An 18,036-nucleotide genomic window follows, 5' to 3' on the forward strand; every position below is an offset into this window, starting at 1 on the left:
TGGGGCACCAGAAGGCACCAGATGCTGGCCAGGAGTCCCAAGAGGAACCATGTGAGGAACAATGTGAGCGTTGGGGACAGGGGTCTAGCGGTGGGCATCACCAGAGCACACTGCACCTGCTGCCGCCCGAGGAAATCCCGGGGCACGGGCGGGGACAGGCAGGGTTCTGGGCCCACAGGACACCGCTGGGCCCCCGGCGTGGGAGAGCTGGGACGGCTCTCCGTGTTCGATACCGAGCCAAGGTGGGCAGAGCTGGAGGCGACATGGGGCTCACCCAGCCTGTGGGCAAAGGGAGCCAGAGAAGGACCTGGATCCTCCAATGGGGAGGCTGATCCACCACTTCGTCGGCTGCTGCAGAAAGACAACACAGTAACAGCGGCGAACACACAAGGATGGTGCCGGGTACACAGCAGGCACCTGCCAGATGCAGACTGCTATCAGCAACGGCAGCGGCCAAGCTCGGGTGTGTAACAGGCGGAACCAGAACCTGGGCACACGTTCCTAACAGATGACCCTGGGTTTCCACTACGTCCACTACTTCCTCTAGTTTCCACTACGTCCACTACTTCCTCTAGTCCTCTGATCTTTTGGTACCTGGCAATACAGCCTTCTTCCCCACAATGCAACAAAATATCCACACCCGTTTTCAAGTGAAAACACATTAAATCAGCTTGGCTGAAGGAGCCCCTGACGCCCCCGGTGCTGGGGTGGCTTTGCCGCCTCCGTGAGTGGGGGGCCCAGACGTGCATGGTACTGAGCTGCAGGAAGAAAGGACCACATTCACACGGGGAAGGCTCTGGGCAGCAGGTGGAGGGACAAAGCCCTAGCTGAGAGCGGGAAGCCCAGTGTAGGAGTGCGGCCCCACATGGCACACTCCGCCTCGCCGTGCGGCCCCACGATGCCAGGAGGCCCACGTCACTGCCAGTCCACATGTGCTCTGCCCGTCACCAGGTTCATATGTCTCCAGTGAAATATCACTATCATTCCAAATGCTCACATCAGCCATCCCGGGGCCTAATGAGGACGCGAGCAGGGTAGAGGAAGCTGGCTATTTTTCACCGTCACACGCTGAATGCTCCACGACTGGAGTGGTGCCGCTGATTTATTCTCTGCTCTCCGACTGCTTACCTTGTAGCAGTAATAAAAATATTTTCACTTGGATGGTGATAAAGCTGAATCTAGTTTACTAGATGTAACTGAATTCTATCTTGAAAGAATAAGTCAATTTTAAACTTACAATGCAGTCAAGACAGCTTTCAGAGAAATTTCATTAAAATCACATTTACCCTAAATTAAAACACAGAGAAGAGGGGAAACGTACAAGCAGACAAAGCCATGCACACAGAGGGGGAGCTGTCCCCCGGGGATGCATGCTGGCTTCTGGCTCCCTCGGGGTGGAAGTGTACAGTTCTAAAAATACTAATGGCCCCCCTCGGTGTCCTGGGTGCGGGCAGAGCTAACAGGCTCCCCGGGGACGGGGCAGAGGGGCTGCGCAGGGAACCAGGGCGCAGAGGGCCCTTGGCCATCCAATAAGGCGACTGTGGCCAAACAGAGTCCCCAGACCACACTCCCCAGCGCTCGAAGAAGTGTTGGCCCGCCACCCGCCCCAATCCCCTGCAAGGCAGGAGGAAAGATGGCCGTGATGATGGTGGGCTCGGACGCTGAACAAGGCTCCCAGCATACAAGCGTGTGCTGCCTGCCACCCCCTTCACGTCCAGGGGCACAAGTGCTCGTGGAAGATGAGCTGCAGCCAGAGCCCGAGCCGGCCAGCCTCCGAGGGCTCACGCTGTGCTGACCAGTGGGAATGAGAGGGCAGCGGTCAAGCATTCCTCCTCGGAAGCTGGGCAGGGCGCCCCAGTCTTCCCTCCTCTAACCCGCAGGCCTGGCTTTAACCAGCCTCCCTTTCTGCTCGTGGGCTGGCATTTCCCCCTCGCTAGGAGACCAAAACCCTCCGGTCAGAGGTCAGCCTGTCCCTCGGTCTGTACCCACTTACACACCGCAGCTTGCTCACTCCTCTTCAAGCACCCAAATCCGCACCCCAGAGGAAGGGCTTCCACGTGCCCACAGCAGGGATGGAGCCTGCCCCCTCCCCTCCCACCATGCTGCACCGCAGGCCTCTCCAAGAGCCAGGGTTTGCCTCTGCTCCCGCCCGCATGCCGGACTACCCAGGCTGGGGACAGCCTGCCTTCTAGACACGGGCCTGCAGACGTGCCCCCCAACCCCGGCCCATCCCTGCCCTCTCCTGCTGCAGCTCCCGACCAGCTGAGGTGGGGAGATTGTCCATGGGGCAGTGGACAGTGCAACTGGGCACAGAGTCTGCTTTATACACCAGCCCCCACACCGACCAGCCACGAGATGAGGATCCAAGAAAGAGGTGAGAAGACCCATCCTGTCTCAGACCCCAGGCAGGGTCCCTGGGTCAACTTTATGAGGGACCCACCTGGAGAGTGACCAAGCCCCCTTTCGACACAGCCAGACCCCACTGGCCACCTGCTGCTGATCCCTGTGGCCGCCATCTGAATGGGGAGCGGTGTGGAGCCCCTGCCTCTCCCTCGTGCTCACACAACATGCCTGTCCTTTAGTGACACTCGGTCACTGCCACTGGGAATAGTCACCTTTGCACTTGTATGCAACCCCCATGCCACCACACCACAAACACCTTGCGGAGAGTTTTGGACACATGTCCCAGGCCCCAAGGAATGCCTTGTGTGCAGTGGGCTGCTGGTGGCACACCGTGACACATGTCAGAAGTACTCAGTGACGGACCAAAACCTAAAAGCCATCGCGGAAGAAACCGCTGTAAGACCCAGAAGCTTTGGGCCTGCGCTGGGCCTCGGTTTGGTGTGACAACCTCCTGGGACTGTCAACAGCACCTTCTTGGCTCTAACCCAAGGAGGGGCCTCCTGCAGACTCCCCTCCACGGCAGGCACACGGAGTCATGGAGTGCAGGATTCACAAAGTGCTTCCCAGGCTGCATTTCACCATCTCCTGCTCCTGGTATGCAGGTTACCTCCCCAAGTCTCAGCTCCCTGAGGCCAAGTCCCGTCAGACACTCACTCCACACTGGCTACCCTCCCCCGGAGGCAGCAAACTCTTCCCGTCTCCTACAAGCACCGCCTGCACCTGGGGTGCTCAGAGCAAGCACCAGAATACCTGGCCGCCAGGGAAGGAAGCCGCAGGAGGTGAAAGACGTTTCAGGCCCGGAAAACAACAAGCACAAGGACCAGAGCAAAAGCTGGGATCACAAGTCCTGCTGGATGGAAAGCGAACAGCCAGGGTGTGTCGGCCTAGGGCTGCTGGAGGGGGAGGAGGGCCGGGTCCACCTGAGAAGGGCCCGGAGGCCCCACTGCTGTTCCCGGCAGAACCTTGCATCAGTGTGGACAGTGGACCAGAGAGAAAGAAAATGTGAATCCGATTAAGCCCCTGAAGGCAGAAAGGGAGACTGAGACTGCCTGGCTCGGGTCAACAAGGCACCTGTCCTGTGCCGCCATGGGCCGGCCATCACGGCTGAGCTCCTGCACCTGACCGACACAGGGCAGATCTCCAAAGGTCCCGCCCACGGTCACTGCAAAGAAAAACCCAACCACGCACAGGGCAGTCAGGCTCTGCATGACCGTGAATGCACTCACCAGGGCGGTCAAGGGCTCCCAGATCAGCCTTTCAGAGAACCATAATTAGTAAGTCAGAGTCTGGTCAAAACTAATGAAGAAGAGTGAGCTCCCATGAAAACATGCTCGGTGACCAGCCTCACCACCCTGACTGCACTGAAGGCAAATAAGTTTGGCTGGCGTATGGCTCAACTGAAGCCCTTGGCCACGAACAAGACCCCAGCCCCCCAACCCCAAGGACACAGGCGGCCCCTCCTCTGACACGTTGGGCAACAGGAATGTGTGACGAGCATCAATAGGCGCCACAGGAAAATGGAAAAGTAACTGGCTTCAGACACAGTAACCACGTCAATAAAAGGAACCACATGTAAAATGTGGGGTGGAGGCTGGAAGAGAGTATGTGTGGGCACGTGCACACGCACATACTCTTAAATTCCAAGTAGCCCACTACACGGAGGCAGATTTTCACCGCCACCTGCAACCCCAGAAGCAGAGGCAGCCTGCAGCTTAAGGGGGTCTGAGTCTGACCTGGACCCCCACTGGGCTCAGCTGCACAGAACTGCCAGAGGCCCAGTGAAATCTGAATTTCAGTATGTGTCATACTTATGCTAAAAAATTAATGATTTATGTGAAATTTAAATCTAACTGGGTGCTCCTTACTCTCACTTGCTAAAGCTGGCACTGCTAAGACCAGGCAGGAAGAAGGATTTATCCCTATTCCTCATGGAAGTAGAGAAGGCGAGGTCTGGATTAGGACTCCGACAGCAGACACTTCTGGCGCTCGGCTCTGGCCTCCCCAAGCAGCCTGGAGTCAGGCTCAACGCTGAAGATGGAAATCCATCCACAGAAGCTCTTGGCTCAGCCTGGCTGATTGATGACCAGGTTTCTCTCCTCCTCCTGGCCAGCCGGGGCCTCCTGGGTTTATGATCTCTGGGAACTTCAGAGCAGAGCCAAGCAGACCCCGGGCCCAGGGGACATCAAGCAGTTCTGGGCCCTCGTGGGGGCGGATGACAGGCCTGTCTCTGTCCTGAAGCCGCCCCATCACCAGGAACAATCCCCTGGCTCCCCTTTTTGTGCCCATTTTACCCCCCATGGGACGCTAATCTCTGAAGCGATGTCTTACGATCGGACTTGAAGTCTTCTGAAAAAACCAAGCACAGACATAACCCCATTTATCTGCCTGCTAAGGCTGTATATCTTCAAATACTCCTTTTTAATACTGAAAGAGGATCTCCATTCTGTTTTTAAACAAAAAACGTGGCAAGTATTTCATTTATGTCCTCTTATGCCAGAAAAGCTGCCGAGGTTCCGTCACAGAGGCTCTCACTGGAAGGGCCCCAGAGCTGCACACGGGGGCCGTGGGGCGTCACGGGCTCTTGCAGGCTAACGTCAGATGTAGCAGATGCAAGGGCAATAAACGTATAAGGGGTATCGTTTGGTTGTGCTGCAACACTGTGAAATTTTTCACAGGCGTAAGCATTCTAGGAGTGATGTGCAACACTCCCGTAGGTGCTTTAGACTTGACCTTCTCCCAGGCTGAGGAGTGTTCATCTCTGCTTGTTATCACAGCACTAAATGACTAAATCGTTGGTGGGAACTTGGGATTTTACCTACGAAAATCACTCAGTAAGTAGGAAACAGACTGACAACTACCAGAAATAGTGAGAGCACACGCTCTGTGCTCTCATCTCTCTGCTGTGATCAGCAAGCCCAGCGCCGTCCACCGATGCACCGGGCTCTCCGCGGGCCCCGGGGGGCGGGGGGGCAGGCGACCTCTCTGCTCCTGACTTTGGCCACAGCACATGACTTGGTTTGGCCAATGAAGAGCAGCAGAGTTTTAGGAACCACTTTCTGTTGGAAGCGTTAAAAGCCTGTAAGGACTCCCCAAAACCCTCTTCCTTCCATCACAGGATCCAGGCAAGGATACTCCTGAGCGCGGCAGCTCCCTCAGCCTGAGTCCCAAAGTGAGAACTGCACAGAACAGAGTCCCCAGCCAAGCCACGAGGGACACGCCTGCTGCTAAAGCTGCGGAGACTCGCCAGCTGTCCGCTCCCGGCCCTCACCGAGCCTCCTGTGACCGTACCAGTGATATATCCGGCCTCCGCCCCACATGGATTTCCACACTCCGCCATTCAGGGTTTGGTCGATGTGTGTGTTCGATGCATTTCCAGTGCCAGGGTCTGTGCTCCTGCACCATGCCCGAGAGCTCAGCTCTAAGCAGTCCCGAAGAAGCAGAGGACACGACAGTGTGTGCCAGAGTCTGGCAAGAATGGATGGTGGCCAACCGAGGAGAAGCGGAAGGGGAGACACCACCAATCCTGGGGGTGGGGGCAGAGGGGCACTGCTAGAGTAGAGGGACGTGGGGAAAATCAGCACAGCATCCAACTTGCAAAACCATCCCAATCATCATCCCCTACTGTCTGGTGCAGGCAGACCTGCTCGCCCAGCACACCTGTGCACACACACACCTGTGCTCGCGGGTCCTCCAGGCTCTGCAGAGAACATTCCAGCCTCCACTGAAGCTGCGGAGGGCCAGCACACCAGAAGCCCCCACAGGCCCACTGCAGCTCCTGGCGCGTGCGAGCACAGAGGCCCGCGGCAGAGGGCAGAGAGTTTCCGGGCCACACCCAGGACAATCAGGGGCCTCTGTTCCGTGTACCCACGGTCACCCGGTGGTTGCAGAGAACCCACTGATGCTGCTATGGATTTCTGTGAACCACGGCTCCATGCACAGCCCCTCCCAGAAAGAGTCTGGCCACCGAGCGAGGGACAGAGAACTCAAGAGGCCACTCCGGCACGCTAGAGGACAGTGAGCCACACCAAACACCGGGTGTGATCTATTTCTCCCCGAGATTGAAGAAGAAACAACATCTGGTAGATTAAGAAATCCAATAAATGTATGAGCAAAATTTAAACAGCCCGAGGTTGTTTTTTGAATAAATGACAGGCTCCCTATGCTGAGATCCACCCCGCTCCATGCACTGCCGTCACCCCTGTCGAATCAGCTCTCTTGCCTGCCCCCGGTCTGCTGGCGCCCAGACTTAATCCTTCAGTCTCCCCTCCCACTTGCACCTGGATGGCCCCAAGGAAACACCCCAGGTCCCTCGGTGGGGAGGGGGCCGCTGGAGGCTGACTGGCCATGGCAGGAACTCATTCGCTCGGGATGCTGCTTACTGCACTCCAGGGCCAAAATAAAGGACTGTTTGGCGGAAGTCCCTATCCGTAAGGGAACACACACTGCCGAAAAAACTGTGACCAAGAATTCAGCTCGAATAGTACAAGTAACTGTTAGAAATGGGTGTCTGCTAAGGTCTTCGTGGCCACTCACCCAGGAAATCCCAAATCCTTTCTGGTTTCCCAGGAGCCTGTGCTCTGATCCACCAGACCACAGACCTGCTGTCAGTCTTTTCCCATTCCGGGCGGGATTTTTTCTTCCTGGGGTGGTTCTATCTGGTTCTACTCCTCCTTAAATACCCGTATAACACTTCCCTTTTCCATAGACTTTTTGCACCTGGCCCTCCCCACAGGCTGGGGATGGATGTTGATTTGCCTACTTACAGAGGATTTGGATTTGTAGTAATTACTGTCCCTACTTACGCTGCAAGAGTAGGCTGTATGTGCTTTTATTTGCTTCCCTTCTTGACGTGCACACTTTCTTAGAGGGAAGGCAAACAATGCATATTTAGGTGGCCTCGTGCAATTCCGAGTTCATTCCAGACAGGCATTCTTGCTGGATGTAGGCCCTACAGCGAGGTATATTCTTGCAGCATGTTGAGGACACCTTCTCATATTTTTGTTGAGACATCAGTTCTCAAATAGCTGTTCTTAGAAAATAATCTTTTCCTCCAGCTGCTTTAAGACTTCGTCTGTAGTGTAATTAAACTTCACAAGGATGTGCTGCTCACATACAGTTTTCCCCGTTAGTAATTCTCCTCTGGACCCACTGGTCTCTTAAATCTGTGAGGCGGTACATTTCGGGACTTTTGGAGAACATCTCCATTATTGTTTCTCCAAATTCTCACTCATCCTCTCTCTTCTCCTCCTGTGACTCGAAACACACGCACGTCAGGCCTCCGGACCAGCCCCTGGATCTCCTACCTTCTTTTCCACATTCTCACTCTCCAGGTTTTATTACGGCTCTTTCCTTCCAACCGTCTTCCAGGTCACTCATGTTCTCTGTACTGTGTCTAACCACCACGTTTTTAATTTGGTTATCATAGTGTTCAAATCCAGAAATCCTAGCCATTTTTTCAAATCTTTTCTGTAAAATTATACAAATATATAAAATTATACAGACATATAATATTCAGGATTATCTGTTTTTATCCCTTCATACAGAGTTAAGGATAATGGTTTCATGGTATGTGCCTAAGAATTACAAGAGCACAACATTTTGTGGGCCAGTTTCTAATATCTGTCGCTTCTGTTTGGTCTACTGAAGGAGTTTCGAATGGTTGATAAGCTTTGACTATGTGCAGATCATTTTATTTGAAAAATGCACATATTTGTAGAAACGTCAGTTCTGGCGACTTCCTCCAGAACAGATCTTGCTTGGCTTCTCCCACGCACTGTGAGTGCTCCAGCAGAGAAGCCCTGTACTTCGGTGACATAAACGGCCCTCCCAGGTGACATAAACCAGGAGGACAAGACGGCATGAGGGCTGTCCCGTTCCAGTGTTTCCCTGATGGTCACGGCGCTCGGTCCCAGGAAGGTTATGGGCATTTCTCACATTCTCTGTCCGGGGCAGAGCGACCCATTCGCTCCAGGAGACTGTCAAAACAACAACTCATGAAGGGATATTTTTTCCAGATGAGCAGATGCCCTCAGAAGAACAGCACTTTAGTGCTGGGCTCGTCCACTCTCACCTTTGTCCTCCATTCCAAGCTAAGCGGCTCAAGTCTTCACCTCTGACTCTGAGGGAAGTCCTACCGCTTGTGCCCCACACACCACAGGGGAAGCCACCTCGGCTCCCCTGAGACACAGCACTACCCCCGCCCAGCACACAGCCTCTCGGGCTGCTACCTTCCACTCTGCTTGGCTCCACTACACATGCCCGTCTCTCCTCAGGCAGGGCCCCGTCCTGTCGCCATAACACACTTTCACGAGGGGTTTAAGGGTAGCAGAGAGGGGGCACACTACTCAAAATAGAAAACCACTTGAACAGCCCTTTAGAGACGTCCGTTAGTCAATCCTCCCCACTACAAAAGACGGTGACGCTGTCTCCCTTCCGGTCGTCCCCTCCCCTCCTCAGCACGCGTCCCTCTGCGCCCCGAGACCTCTGCCCCCCTCCACCTCGCCAGCCTGTTCTTCCCAACACAGCTGGTAGCACCCCAGGCTTCTTTTAGCTTTACTTCACAGAGCCATTCGGCTCTTCTCTACACTAGTCCCTTCTGGGCCATCCCCATAAAACCTTCCCTTTCTTTGCTCTTTTAACTTTTGTCAATGTATTTAAACTATTAAAAAAAAAGTTCCCCCATTTCTCCCACCCACGCCCGCCCAGCCCCCACCTCTTGCAACCACCAATACATTCCTTGAATCTATGAGCTGGCTTTTCAGTGTTGTCTTTTTTCTTTTTAGGACTGCACATGTAAGAGAGATCATACAGAATTTGTCTCTCTCTGACTGACTTATTTCCCTTAGCATAATGCTCTTGAGGTCCATCCATGTTGCTGCAAACAGCAGGATTTCCTTTCTTATGGCTGGGTAACATTCCTGGACGTGTGTGTACACTACAATTTCTTCATCTGTTCCTCTGTCCATGGACTCTTAGGTTGTTTCCGTATCTTGGCTATTGTAAATAATACTGCATTAACATGAGGGTGCAGGTATTTCTTCGTATTAGCTTTTTCATTTTGTTCAGATAAATACACTGAAGTGAAATTGCTGAATCATATAGTGATTCTATTTTTAATTTTTTGAGAAACCTCCATTCTGTTAGTGGCCGCACCAGCCTGCATTCCTACCATCCCTACAGTGCACAGGGGCTCCCTCCTCCAGAATAGCCATTCTAATAACAGGTAAGATGTTCTAGCTCATTGTCATTTTGATTTGCATTTCCCCAAAGATTAATGACACAGAGCATCTCTCCATGTGTCTGTTGGCCATCTGTATGTCTTCCTCGGAAAAATGTCTCTTCAGATCTTCTGCCCATTTTTTAATCAGTTTTTTTTTTTTTTTTGCTCTTGAGTTATAGGAGTTTTTTATATGTTTTGGATATTAGCCCCTTATCAATGTGATTTGTGATTATCTTCTCACATTCAGTGGTCTGCCTTTTCATTTTGTTCATGGTTTCCTTTGCTGTGCAGAAGCATTTCAGTATGATGTAATCCCAACTGTTTTATTCTTGGTTTTGTTGCTTTTGTTTTTGGCAAGAGATAAAAAAACCATAGCCAGGACCTATGCCAATGAGCCTGTGTTTATTTGTATGGGTTTTAAGGTTTCAGGTTGTACATTCAAGTCTTGAATCCATTTTGAGTTAATTCTGTGTATGGTGTAAGATATCAGTCCAGTTTCATTCTTTTGTATAAATTTTCCAAACACCATTTACTGAAGAGACTGTTCTTTCCTCATTGTATATTCTTGGCTCCTTTGTTGTAAATTATTTGACCATATATGTGTGGGGTTATTTCTGGGCTCTCTATTCTATTTCATTGGTCTATGTGTCTGATTTTATGCCAATACCATACTGTTTTAATTACTATAGCTTTTGTAATACAGTTTGAAATCGAGGCTCATGATGCCCCCAGCTTTATTCTTCTTTCTCATGATGGCATTCTCTATTTGGGGTCTTTTGTGCTTCTGTACATATTTTAGAATTCTTTGTTCAATTTCTCTGAAAAACACCGTTAGAATTTTGATAGGGATTGCAGTGAATCTGTAGATTGCTGTGGATAGTATGATCATTTTAGCAATATTAATTCTTCCAATCTATGAACACCAAATATCTTTCCATTTATTTGTATCTTCTTTAACTTCTTTCATTAATGTTTTACAGTTCTCGATATACAGGTCTTTGATCTCGTTAAATTTATTACTAAGTATTTTATTCTTTTGGTTGCAATTGTAAATATCTCTTTCTGATGGTTATTAGTGTAAAGAAACAACAGATTTCTGTGCACTGATTTTGTATCCTGCAACTTTACTAAGCTCATTTATTAATTCTAAGAGGTTTTTTGATGGAGTCGGGATTTTCAATACATAATATCATCTTATCTGCAAATAGTGACAATTTTTCTTCTTCTCCAATGTGGATGTCCTTTCTTTTTCTTGCCTAATTACTCTGGCTAGGATTTTCAATACTGTGTTGAAAAAAAAGTGGTGAGAGTAGACATCCTTGTCTTGTTCCTGATCTTAAAGGAAAAGCTTTCAGCTTTTCATAGTTGAGTATAATGTTAGCTATTGGCTTGTCACAGATGGCCTTTATTGTGCTGAGGTATGTTCCTTCTACGCCTATATTCTGTTAAAAGTTTTTATCATAAATAGATGTTGAATTTTATCAAATGCTTTTTCTACATCGATTGAGATGATCCTGTAATTTTTATCCTTCATTTTGTTAATGTGGTAGACCACACTGATTGCTGTCATATTTGCAAACCATATCTGCACCCCTGGAATAAACCCAACGTGGTCATAGTGTGTGATCTTTTTAATATATTGTTGAATTCAATTTGCTACAATTTCGTTCAGGATTTCTGCACCAATGTTCATCAACGATACGGGCCTGTAATTTTTTTGTCTGGCATCCTTGTCTGGTTTGAGTATCACAGTAATGCTGGCCTCACATGATGTGTTCAGAAGAGTCCCTCCATCTTCTATTTTTTTGGAAAGGTTTGAGAAGGATTGGTATTAATCCTTCCTTGAACGTTTGGTAGAACTCACCAGTGAGGCTACCTGGTCCTAGACATTTGTTTGTTGGGAGACTTTCAATTACTGATTCGGTCTCCCTGCTAGAAATGGGTCTGATGTTCAGATTTTCTAATTCATCATGATTCAGTCTTGGCTGGTGGGTAATCAAAATTTATCCATTTCTTCCAGGTTGTCTGATTTGTTGGCACATTATTGTTCATAGTCGTCTTTGATAACTCTTTGTATTCCCTGGTATCAGCTGTACATCTCCTTTTTCATTTCTAATCTTAATTTGAGTCTTCCTCTTTTCTGGTGAGTCTCACAAAAGGTTTGTCAACTTTGTTTACTTCTCAAAGAATCAGCTCTTCGTTCCATTGATCTTTTCTAATATCTGCCTATGCCATTTATTTCTGCTCTAATCTGTTACCTTCCTCCTTCTACTAGCTTTGGGCTTCATTGTTTTTTTTCTAGTTCCTTGAGATGTAAAGTTAGGTTGTTTATTTAAGACTTTTCTCGTTTTTTGAGGTAAGCATTTATTGTATAAACTTCCCTCTTAGAACTACTTTTGCTGCACCCACTAAATTTTGGTATGTCACTTTTCCATTTTCATTTGCCTCAAGGTATTTTTTGATATCTCTTTTGATTTCTTCTTTGACCCTTTGGTTGTTCAGCAGCATGCTGTCTAATCTCCCCATATCTGTGAATTTTCCAGTTTTATTCATGTAATCAACTTCACCTTTCTTAATCAACAAGCCCACGAAGGTGTGTTCCTTCACCAAAATGCCAAAAAGCTCTAAAATAAATGCTGTCCTTCCCCTAAAATGCAGCAAGGAGGCAGTGGGTTGTTTTTTTTTTTTAAGCAATTTTTCTTCTTAGCATATCCTGCCCTTAATAAAATCTTTATAGTTGGGCGCCTGGGTGGCTCAGTTGGTTAAGCCACTGCCTTCGGCTCAGGTCATGATCCTGGAGTCCCGGGATCGAGTCCCGCATCGGGCTCCCTGCTCGGCAGGGAGTCTGCTTCTCCCTCTGACCTTCTCCCCTCTCATGTGCTCTCTCTCTCTCTCATTCTTTCTCTCAAATAAATAAAATCTTTAAAAAAAAAATAAAATAAAATAAAATAAAATCTTTATAGTCCCTGCAAAAGTTCCTGGTCCACAATTTCTCTAACAGGTGAGTGATGAAATGGGGGGAGGGTGGACTTCACATGGGTGAGGCCTGCAGGTGCCTCTCCTGAGGGGCTCACAAGGGGCCCCGGTGCCCACCAGCCAGAGAGCCCAAACCCCATCCACTGTGTGTACTTCCTGCTTGGAAAGCCTGGTATGTAGGTCTCACTAGAAAAACAGCTACAAACTGGCTACAGCGTTCACATATTTTACATATATATTACATAAAAGAAGCTTCTCTGTTGTGAAGAACGGATCCTTTAAGCCAAGAACTGCAGGCCGGAAGTACCCGCCTCAGAAATTGCACTGAAAAATGTGATTTACAAAAAAGTACATTAGAGCTGGGATTCCTTTGGTCGTTGTTGCTGCTCTTTTAAACCATCATCCAGCAAAGCTGCAATGTGCTTCTTTCTAAACCACAGAACCAGAGAAAATCAATTCAAGTATTTCCCCAAACTGCAGCACTGGTACAAATGAGCACTAACCTCTACTTCCTAAACTCCACGAAAACAGAAAAACATGCCTTCTAAGGGACACAAGGGGAAGCGAAGAAGTTGGGAAGTGAAATTCACATCTATGGCAAATCATATTTCAAAGAACTAACTGAGACGGGGGCCAGTTGTGAACTTGCTAGTGGGGAAAACCCAGCCATCTCCCAGAGATCGCACTGTGAAGTTAAGAATAAACGCAGTTACACAAGCAGGAAACCGTATTTTGAGTAGACAGGTTGGAAAGCAGCTGAATATACTGAATCAAATCAAGTATTATTGGAAGAACCGTGAAAAACTTCACCGTATGGAAATGAGGTAATAACCATTAGATAGATACATAGCCGAAAATCAGATTCAATCAAGGAACAAAATGGAGTTTATAATTTGTATGACTCCATTTTATAATGTCTTTCGACAGTTCCCCAAACCAAGTGTCTTTCTGGGGAGATTATGACCGTTACAGTTTGCTGCCGCTAACAGTACGGCAAGGGGGGGAAGCAATGCACAGGGACGTGGAAGCAGTGCTGGAAGGCACACCCCTGCGTCTACATTTGAAGCAAAGTACAATTTCTCTGTACACTCAGCAAAATCACCTGCAGAGCTCACATAAGGCTCTTTATGAAAGAGCCTTTCTCTTTGTACCTCATCACTGACCGGCTGGCGCCACAAATCTACACCTGGTTCTGCTTGGTATCACTTTGTTAATGCTCTGTTCATTAATGTAACAAACTATCAGGAGAATATGCTTGGAATGGGCAGGCATTATCTCCCAACTTTCATTTAATTAAACTCTGCTATTGCAATATGACAGTCAGCACATCATAGGGGAAATTATTTTAAGAATGATGGTAAAAAGTATTTCAAAGCCTCCACTTAAATATAAAAGCATAATCTAAAATGGCCGAGCACACACTATAATTTTTCTATAATATTAAAGATGTTATTTCCAGACTTGGTAATTAATTGGATTCCATGGAGAAATTACACCAGCATCCTTGACAGCAAAATGATGCACAAAGGCAGGGAACAGAGTGCCAAAGGACAGCCATAAACAACCATGCTGTCGCCCAGATTATGACAATCATCGGGCTTAATAAGGAGTGAGAGCTGCCTGCTTCTGTGCACACTCATTCCTCCCTGCAAAGTGCATGCACTGAATTCTGATTATGTTGCCTTAATAAAAACGAAGGGGAGAGGCTCCTGCCCCAGAAGAATGCCCGGCCCTGCCCCGTGGAGCCAAGAGCCCCAGGCTCAGTGAGGACAGCACCTTGCAGGGTGAGGGCCAGTCCCAAGCCTCCCACCACCTCCTCCCGGGCCCTCAGGGAGATAGGTGCTCAGGAAGCAGGCTTACCGTCAATCCGGCTCACGAGCTCTTCCAACATCTTCACCTTCATTTGAATCCCAGGCTGGGCAAAGGTATAGTTGTCCTAAGGGAAAAATAACAACAAATATCATATGCACAGAAAATAAAACACACCTTCCAAAGGAGAAAAAGAAAGTCGGAACAAAGGTGAACAGTTTCACAGCGGAACAAAGTCACCACCTGATTCATGCGCATGGCGTCAGGCCCTGTCACAACGGCCGACCCGCAGCAGGATCCCACCTGGGGTCAGGTCCGGCCCTTCCCAATGTCAGAGGGCGAGCACACCCGCCTTGGGGAGCATCTACCGGAGCATCTTTTTATGTAAATGCAGATATTTACATTTACATGAAACAAACGGGGCATGGGCACAGACAGCTCCTTGAGAAGTGTGTGCCGGAAGCAGCTGCCTGGCCGCCACCCAGGTAGGGGTAGCGGGCACTCTCCGGTGCCAGACTCGCCAGTGCCAGAAAAGTGGCGGCGGAACGACACCTGGGCCGGTGCTCTCGGCGCCTGCGTCCTTCCCGCAGTCCACTGACACAGCCGCTGCACAAGGAAAGTGAGCGTGTGACCACTCTCGGTGAACCCAGGTGGAGTCGATAAACTGAGACAGGAAACCCAGTGTGGGCATCAAGCGGGATGAGTCCTCGGTCAAACAGGCCTGGAGAAGGAGCCCTGCTCTCTACTCAGGAGCTGCGCAGCCTCGGTAAGCAACATCACCTCTCGGCTCCCGTTGGTCGCGTCTACTACACCGTGACAATCATGCTGCCTTCTAGGTCTGCTCCGAGGTGTACAGGAGCGCAGGTCAGGGGACCATGCTAGAGGGCCCAAGACTACCAGAGGTGCCGAGGAATGGGGGGGGAGGGCTCAGCCAGTCTCCGTCATCTTCAGAAGGGCCGCTGGGCTTCGAAGGCACACATGAAAGGCAGAGACAGCCCCAGAGAGGTCTACGGCCTAAGCCCAGAGGCTGCCAAAGGGCACAAAGGTGTCAATCCACTGACCAAAGGGAATTATCTGGACTAGCTGAGGGCCCACCACAGTCCCGGGGTCCTGACAAGTCCCCAGGAGCATGAGAAGGACTCGACCTGCCGCAGCAGTGTTGAAGATGGAGGAAGGGGCCACAAAGCAAAGGACGCGGGCTGGAAAAAGGGCAGGTTGTGAGATCTCCCTGGAGCCTTGGGCCCACACCTGAGTCAGGCCCACAAGAGCCACATCAGAAGCCTGGCCTCCAGAACCACAAAGTAATACATAATCTGTGTTGTTTTCAGCCACTAAACCTGTAGTGATTTGTTACAGCACCCCCAGGAAATGAATACAGGAGGCTCGGGGGATGCTCTTCACTGCGGCCCCCAGGATGCACTAAGATAAAAGGACGAGAAGAGAATCTAGAGCAATTAAGACCCCAATGCCAACCCTGCAGATCCCTGGACTCTGGTGAACACACAGGCCTTGGCCCCAGCAGCTCACATGGGCTCATGCTGGGCCAGCTCTGGGACAGAGTGGCTCATCCTCAGGGAGCGACACCAGGCAGGCCGCACAAGCCACGCCCAGGACAGCGAGACCCCTGGCCTCTGGAAGGTGTGGGTGACATGGGCAACTGCAGCCCACCAGGCGGTCACTGTGGCCTTGTGGACAGTGGGGAGCACTCCTGCTGTGCCACACGCCACGGGGCACTGGGGGGGGGGGGGGAGGGGAGGCCATCATTCGGGCGGGGATGGCTCCTAGGCAGCCGCCCCACATCTCGGCCTGCATTCAGGGCCCAGGAGGGAAGTGGAGGGCAAGTCCAGGCTGGACACAAACAACCCCAGAGAGTCAACCGCGCAGACACCCCCTGTGAGTGAGGGGCTGTGCCCACAAAACCCAGAGTCCAAACCTGAAGGGGACCGAGCAGCTGGCCGCACAGGGGGCAGCCCACGGGCAACCCCGGGGTCGTGGCCACAGCACCCAGTGCGGCCAGCTCCAGAATCTGCGAGGGGGCTTTTCAGGTGAAATGCTCAGCGTGGAGCAGCTTGGGAGGCTCAGGTGGGGGGATCCTTGGCCCCAGCCCCGGCCCCGGCCCCGTCAGCTCTGCATTCACCGCGCACACGCGCACTCGCCACCGCACATGCCCACATGGCAGCCAGAGCCAGAGTGGCCGCCACCAGGACGCAGAACTAAAGTCTCCTACCGGCATCGAGGAATTTCCACAGACGCGGAAAACGGACAGTCAGCCCTGCCCTCTCGCTGGCCGATCTGGGTAACAGGCTCTGGGCTCCAAACCATGGCGTCTCTGCCCGCGCCAAACCAAGAAGGGTGGTGTGCACCCACCTCACCCGGAGCAATGCCAAGGCACAAAGGATAGCGCTCCCGGGTTGGCGTCAAGGGGGCCTGGCGTGACCGTCTCCTGGACCTGGTGACAGGCCTGCAGGTCCTGCTACATCCCGAGCTCTGGAGAAGGGAGTCAGGGACGCGCATCTAATGGGCGGGACTTCAAGGCTGAACGGAGCCGTGTGCGTCCATTAAGGACACACTGTAAGCTTTAACGTATCTGAACTTTAACAGGGCAAGAAATTTGGGTTTTGGACTTGAGCTTGCAAGGGTTAGCCTCTGAGACTTAATTTCTCCTTGGAAATTGGTTAACAGAGGAGGTTTATATTCAAATATGGAACGTACCGCCTCGTTTACATTATCACTTAACCTCACAGCAGAATTTCCGTTGAGCTAGGTTGAACAATATACCTGAATATAATTCAGGATGGGGAATACATTGCAGACTGATTCTGCAGCCTTGGGCGAAGGCCTTGCAGATTACTTAATTGATGTTCAGTTCTGACAAATTCCAGAGCCATCAAAGGTACACTGTAATACCCTGCCCCCCCGTGGTCCCAGGAGAACAAAGGGGCGAGGGCTTCACTGGGAGCTGGTCCATCCTGATGGGCTATGGATCTCCTCCTCTCCCTCTCCAGGGGGATTCAGCTAGCACCACTCCTGGACCTTCTCTATCCCCACAATACTTGCCACAAGAAGGCAACTTATCAATTGCTAAAGCCGGCAGAATAGACAGGCTGTGGGCTCAGCCCTCCTTCCACCTGTCAGAGCCAGCTGAGTCCCCAGGCAGGCTGCTTCCCCTAGAAGGCTCTGCTGCACATGAGGGTGGCCTGGCTCTGGCCCAGCGATGGCTCTGATGGGGTAGGTAAGCCCGAGTAATCCTGGGATTCGGTCAGCCAGTTTATTTGGCTCTCGCACTAAGATAGGCTTTCAAGATTCTCATTTAGAAAAAATAAAAGTTATTCTTCGGTCTCCATCTGCCACTATTTTGTTTTATTTCTCAGTTTGTTCAAAACTCAGGTAGGGAAGATAGGTTTTCTTGGAAATCCAAACAATGAGAAAAGCTAAAAACCTGGGAGCCTTTAAAATTTAAAATTTAAAAAAATAAAACTATGTTTTGAAAGGACCAGAAGAGACTGATGGATGGGCTGTGGCCTTGGCATTCTGGACCTGGGTCCCAGGCAGAGAAGATCGACCTTCAAACGGGCTCCAACCCAGATGACAAGATGGGTCTCAGAGGGCAGAGCCCAGCGGTCAGCTGA

The 18,036-nt window shown here is 50.5% G+C and overlaps 1 protein-coding gene across 1 annotated transcript in view; it reads right to left on the reverse strand.

Moving 5' to 3' along the window:
- Positions 1-18,036, reverse strand: part of TBC1D22A (TBC1 domain family member 22A) — a 355,202-nt gene that overhangs the window by 121,938 nt on the left and 215,228 nt on the right. The window contains exon 10 of the mRNA XM_027595286.2: positions 14,459-14,534. Coding sequence (XP_027451087.1) covers positions 14,459-14,534 — 76 coding nt within the window. The remainder of the gene's footprint in view (positions 1-14,458; positions 14,535-18,036) is intronic.

The sequence above is a fragment of the Zalophus californianus genome, chromosome 9 (assembly GCF_009762305.2).
Source record: "Zalophus californianus isolate mZalCal1 chromosome 9, mZalCal1.pri.v2, whole genome shotgun sequence".
NCBI classification, from domain to species: Eukaryota; Metazoa; Chordata; class Mammalia; order Carnivora; family Otariidae; genus Zalophus; species Zalophus californianus.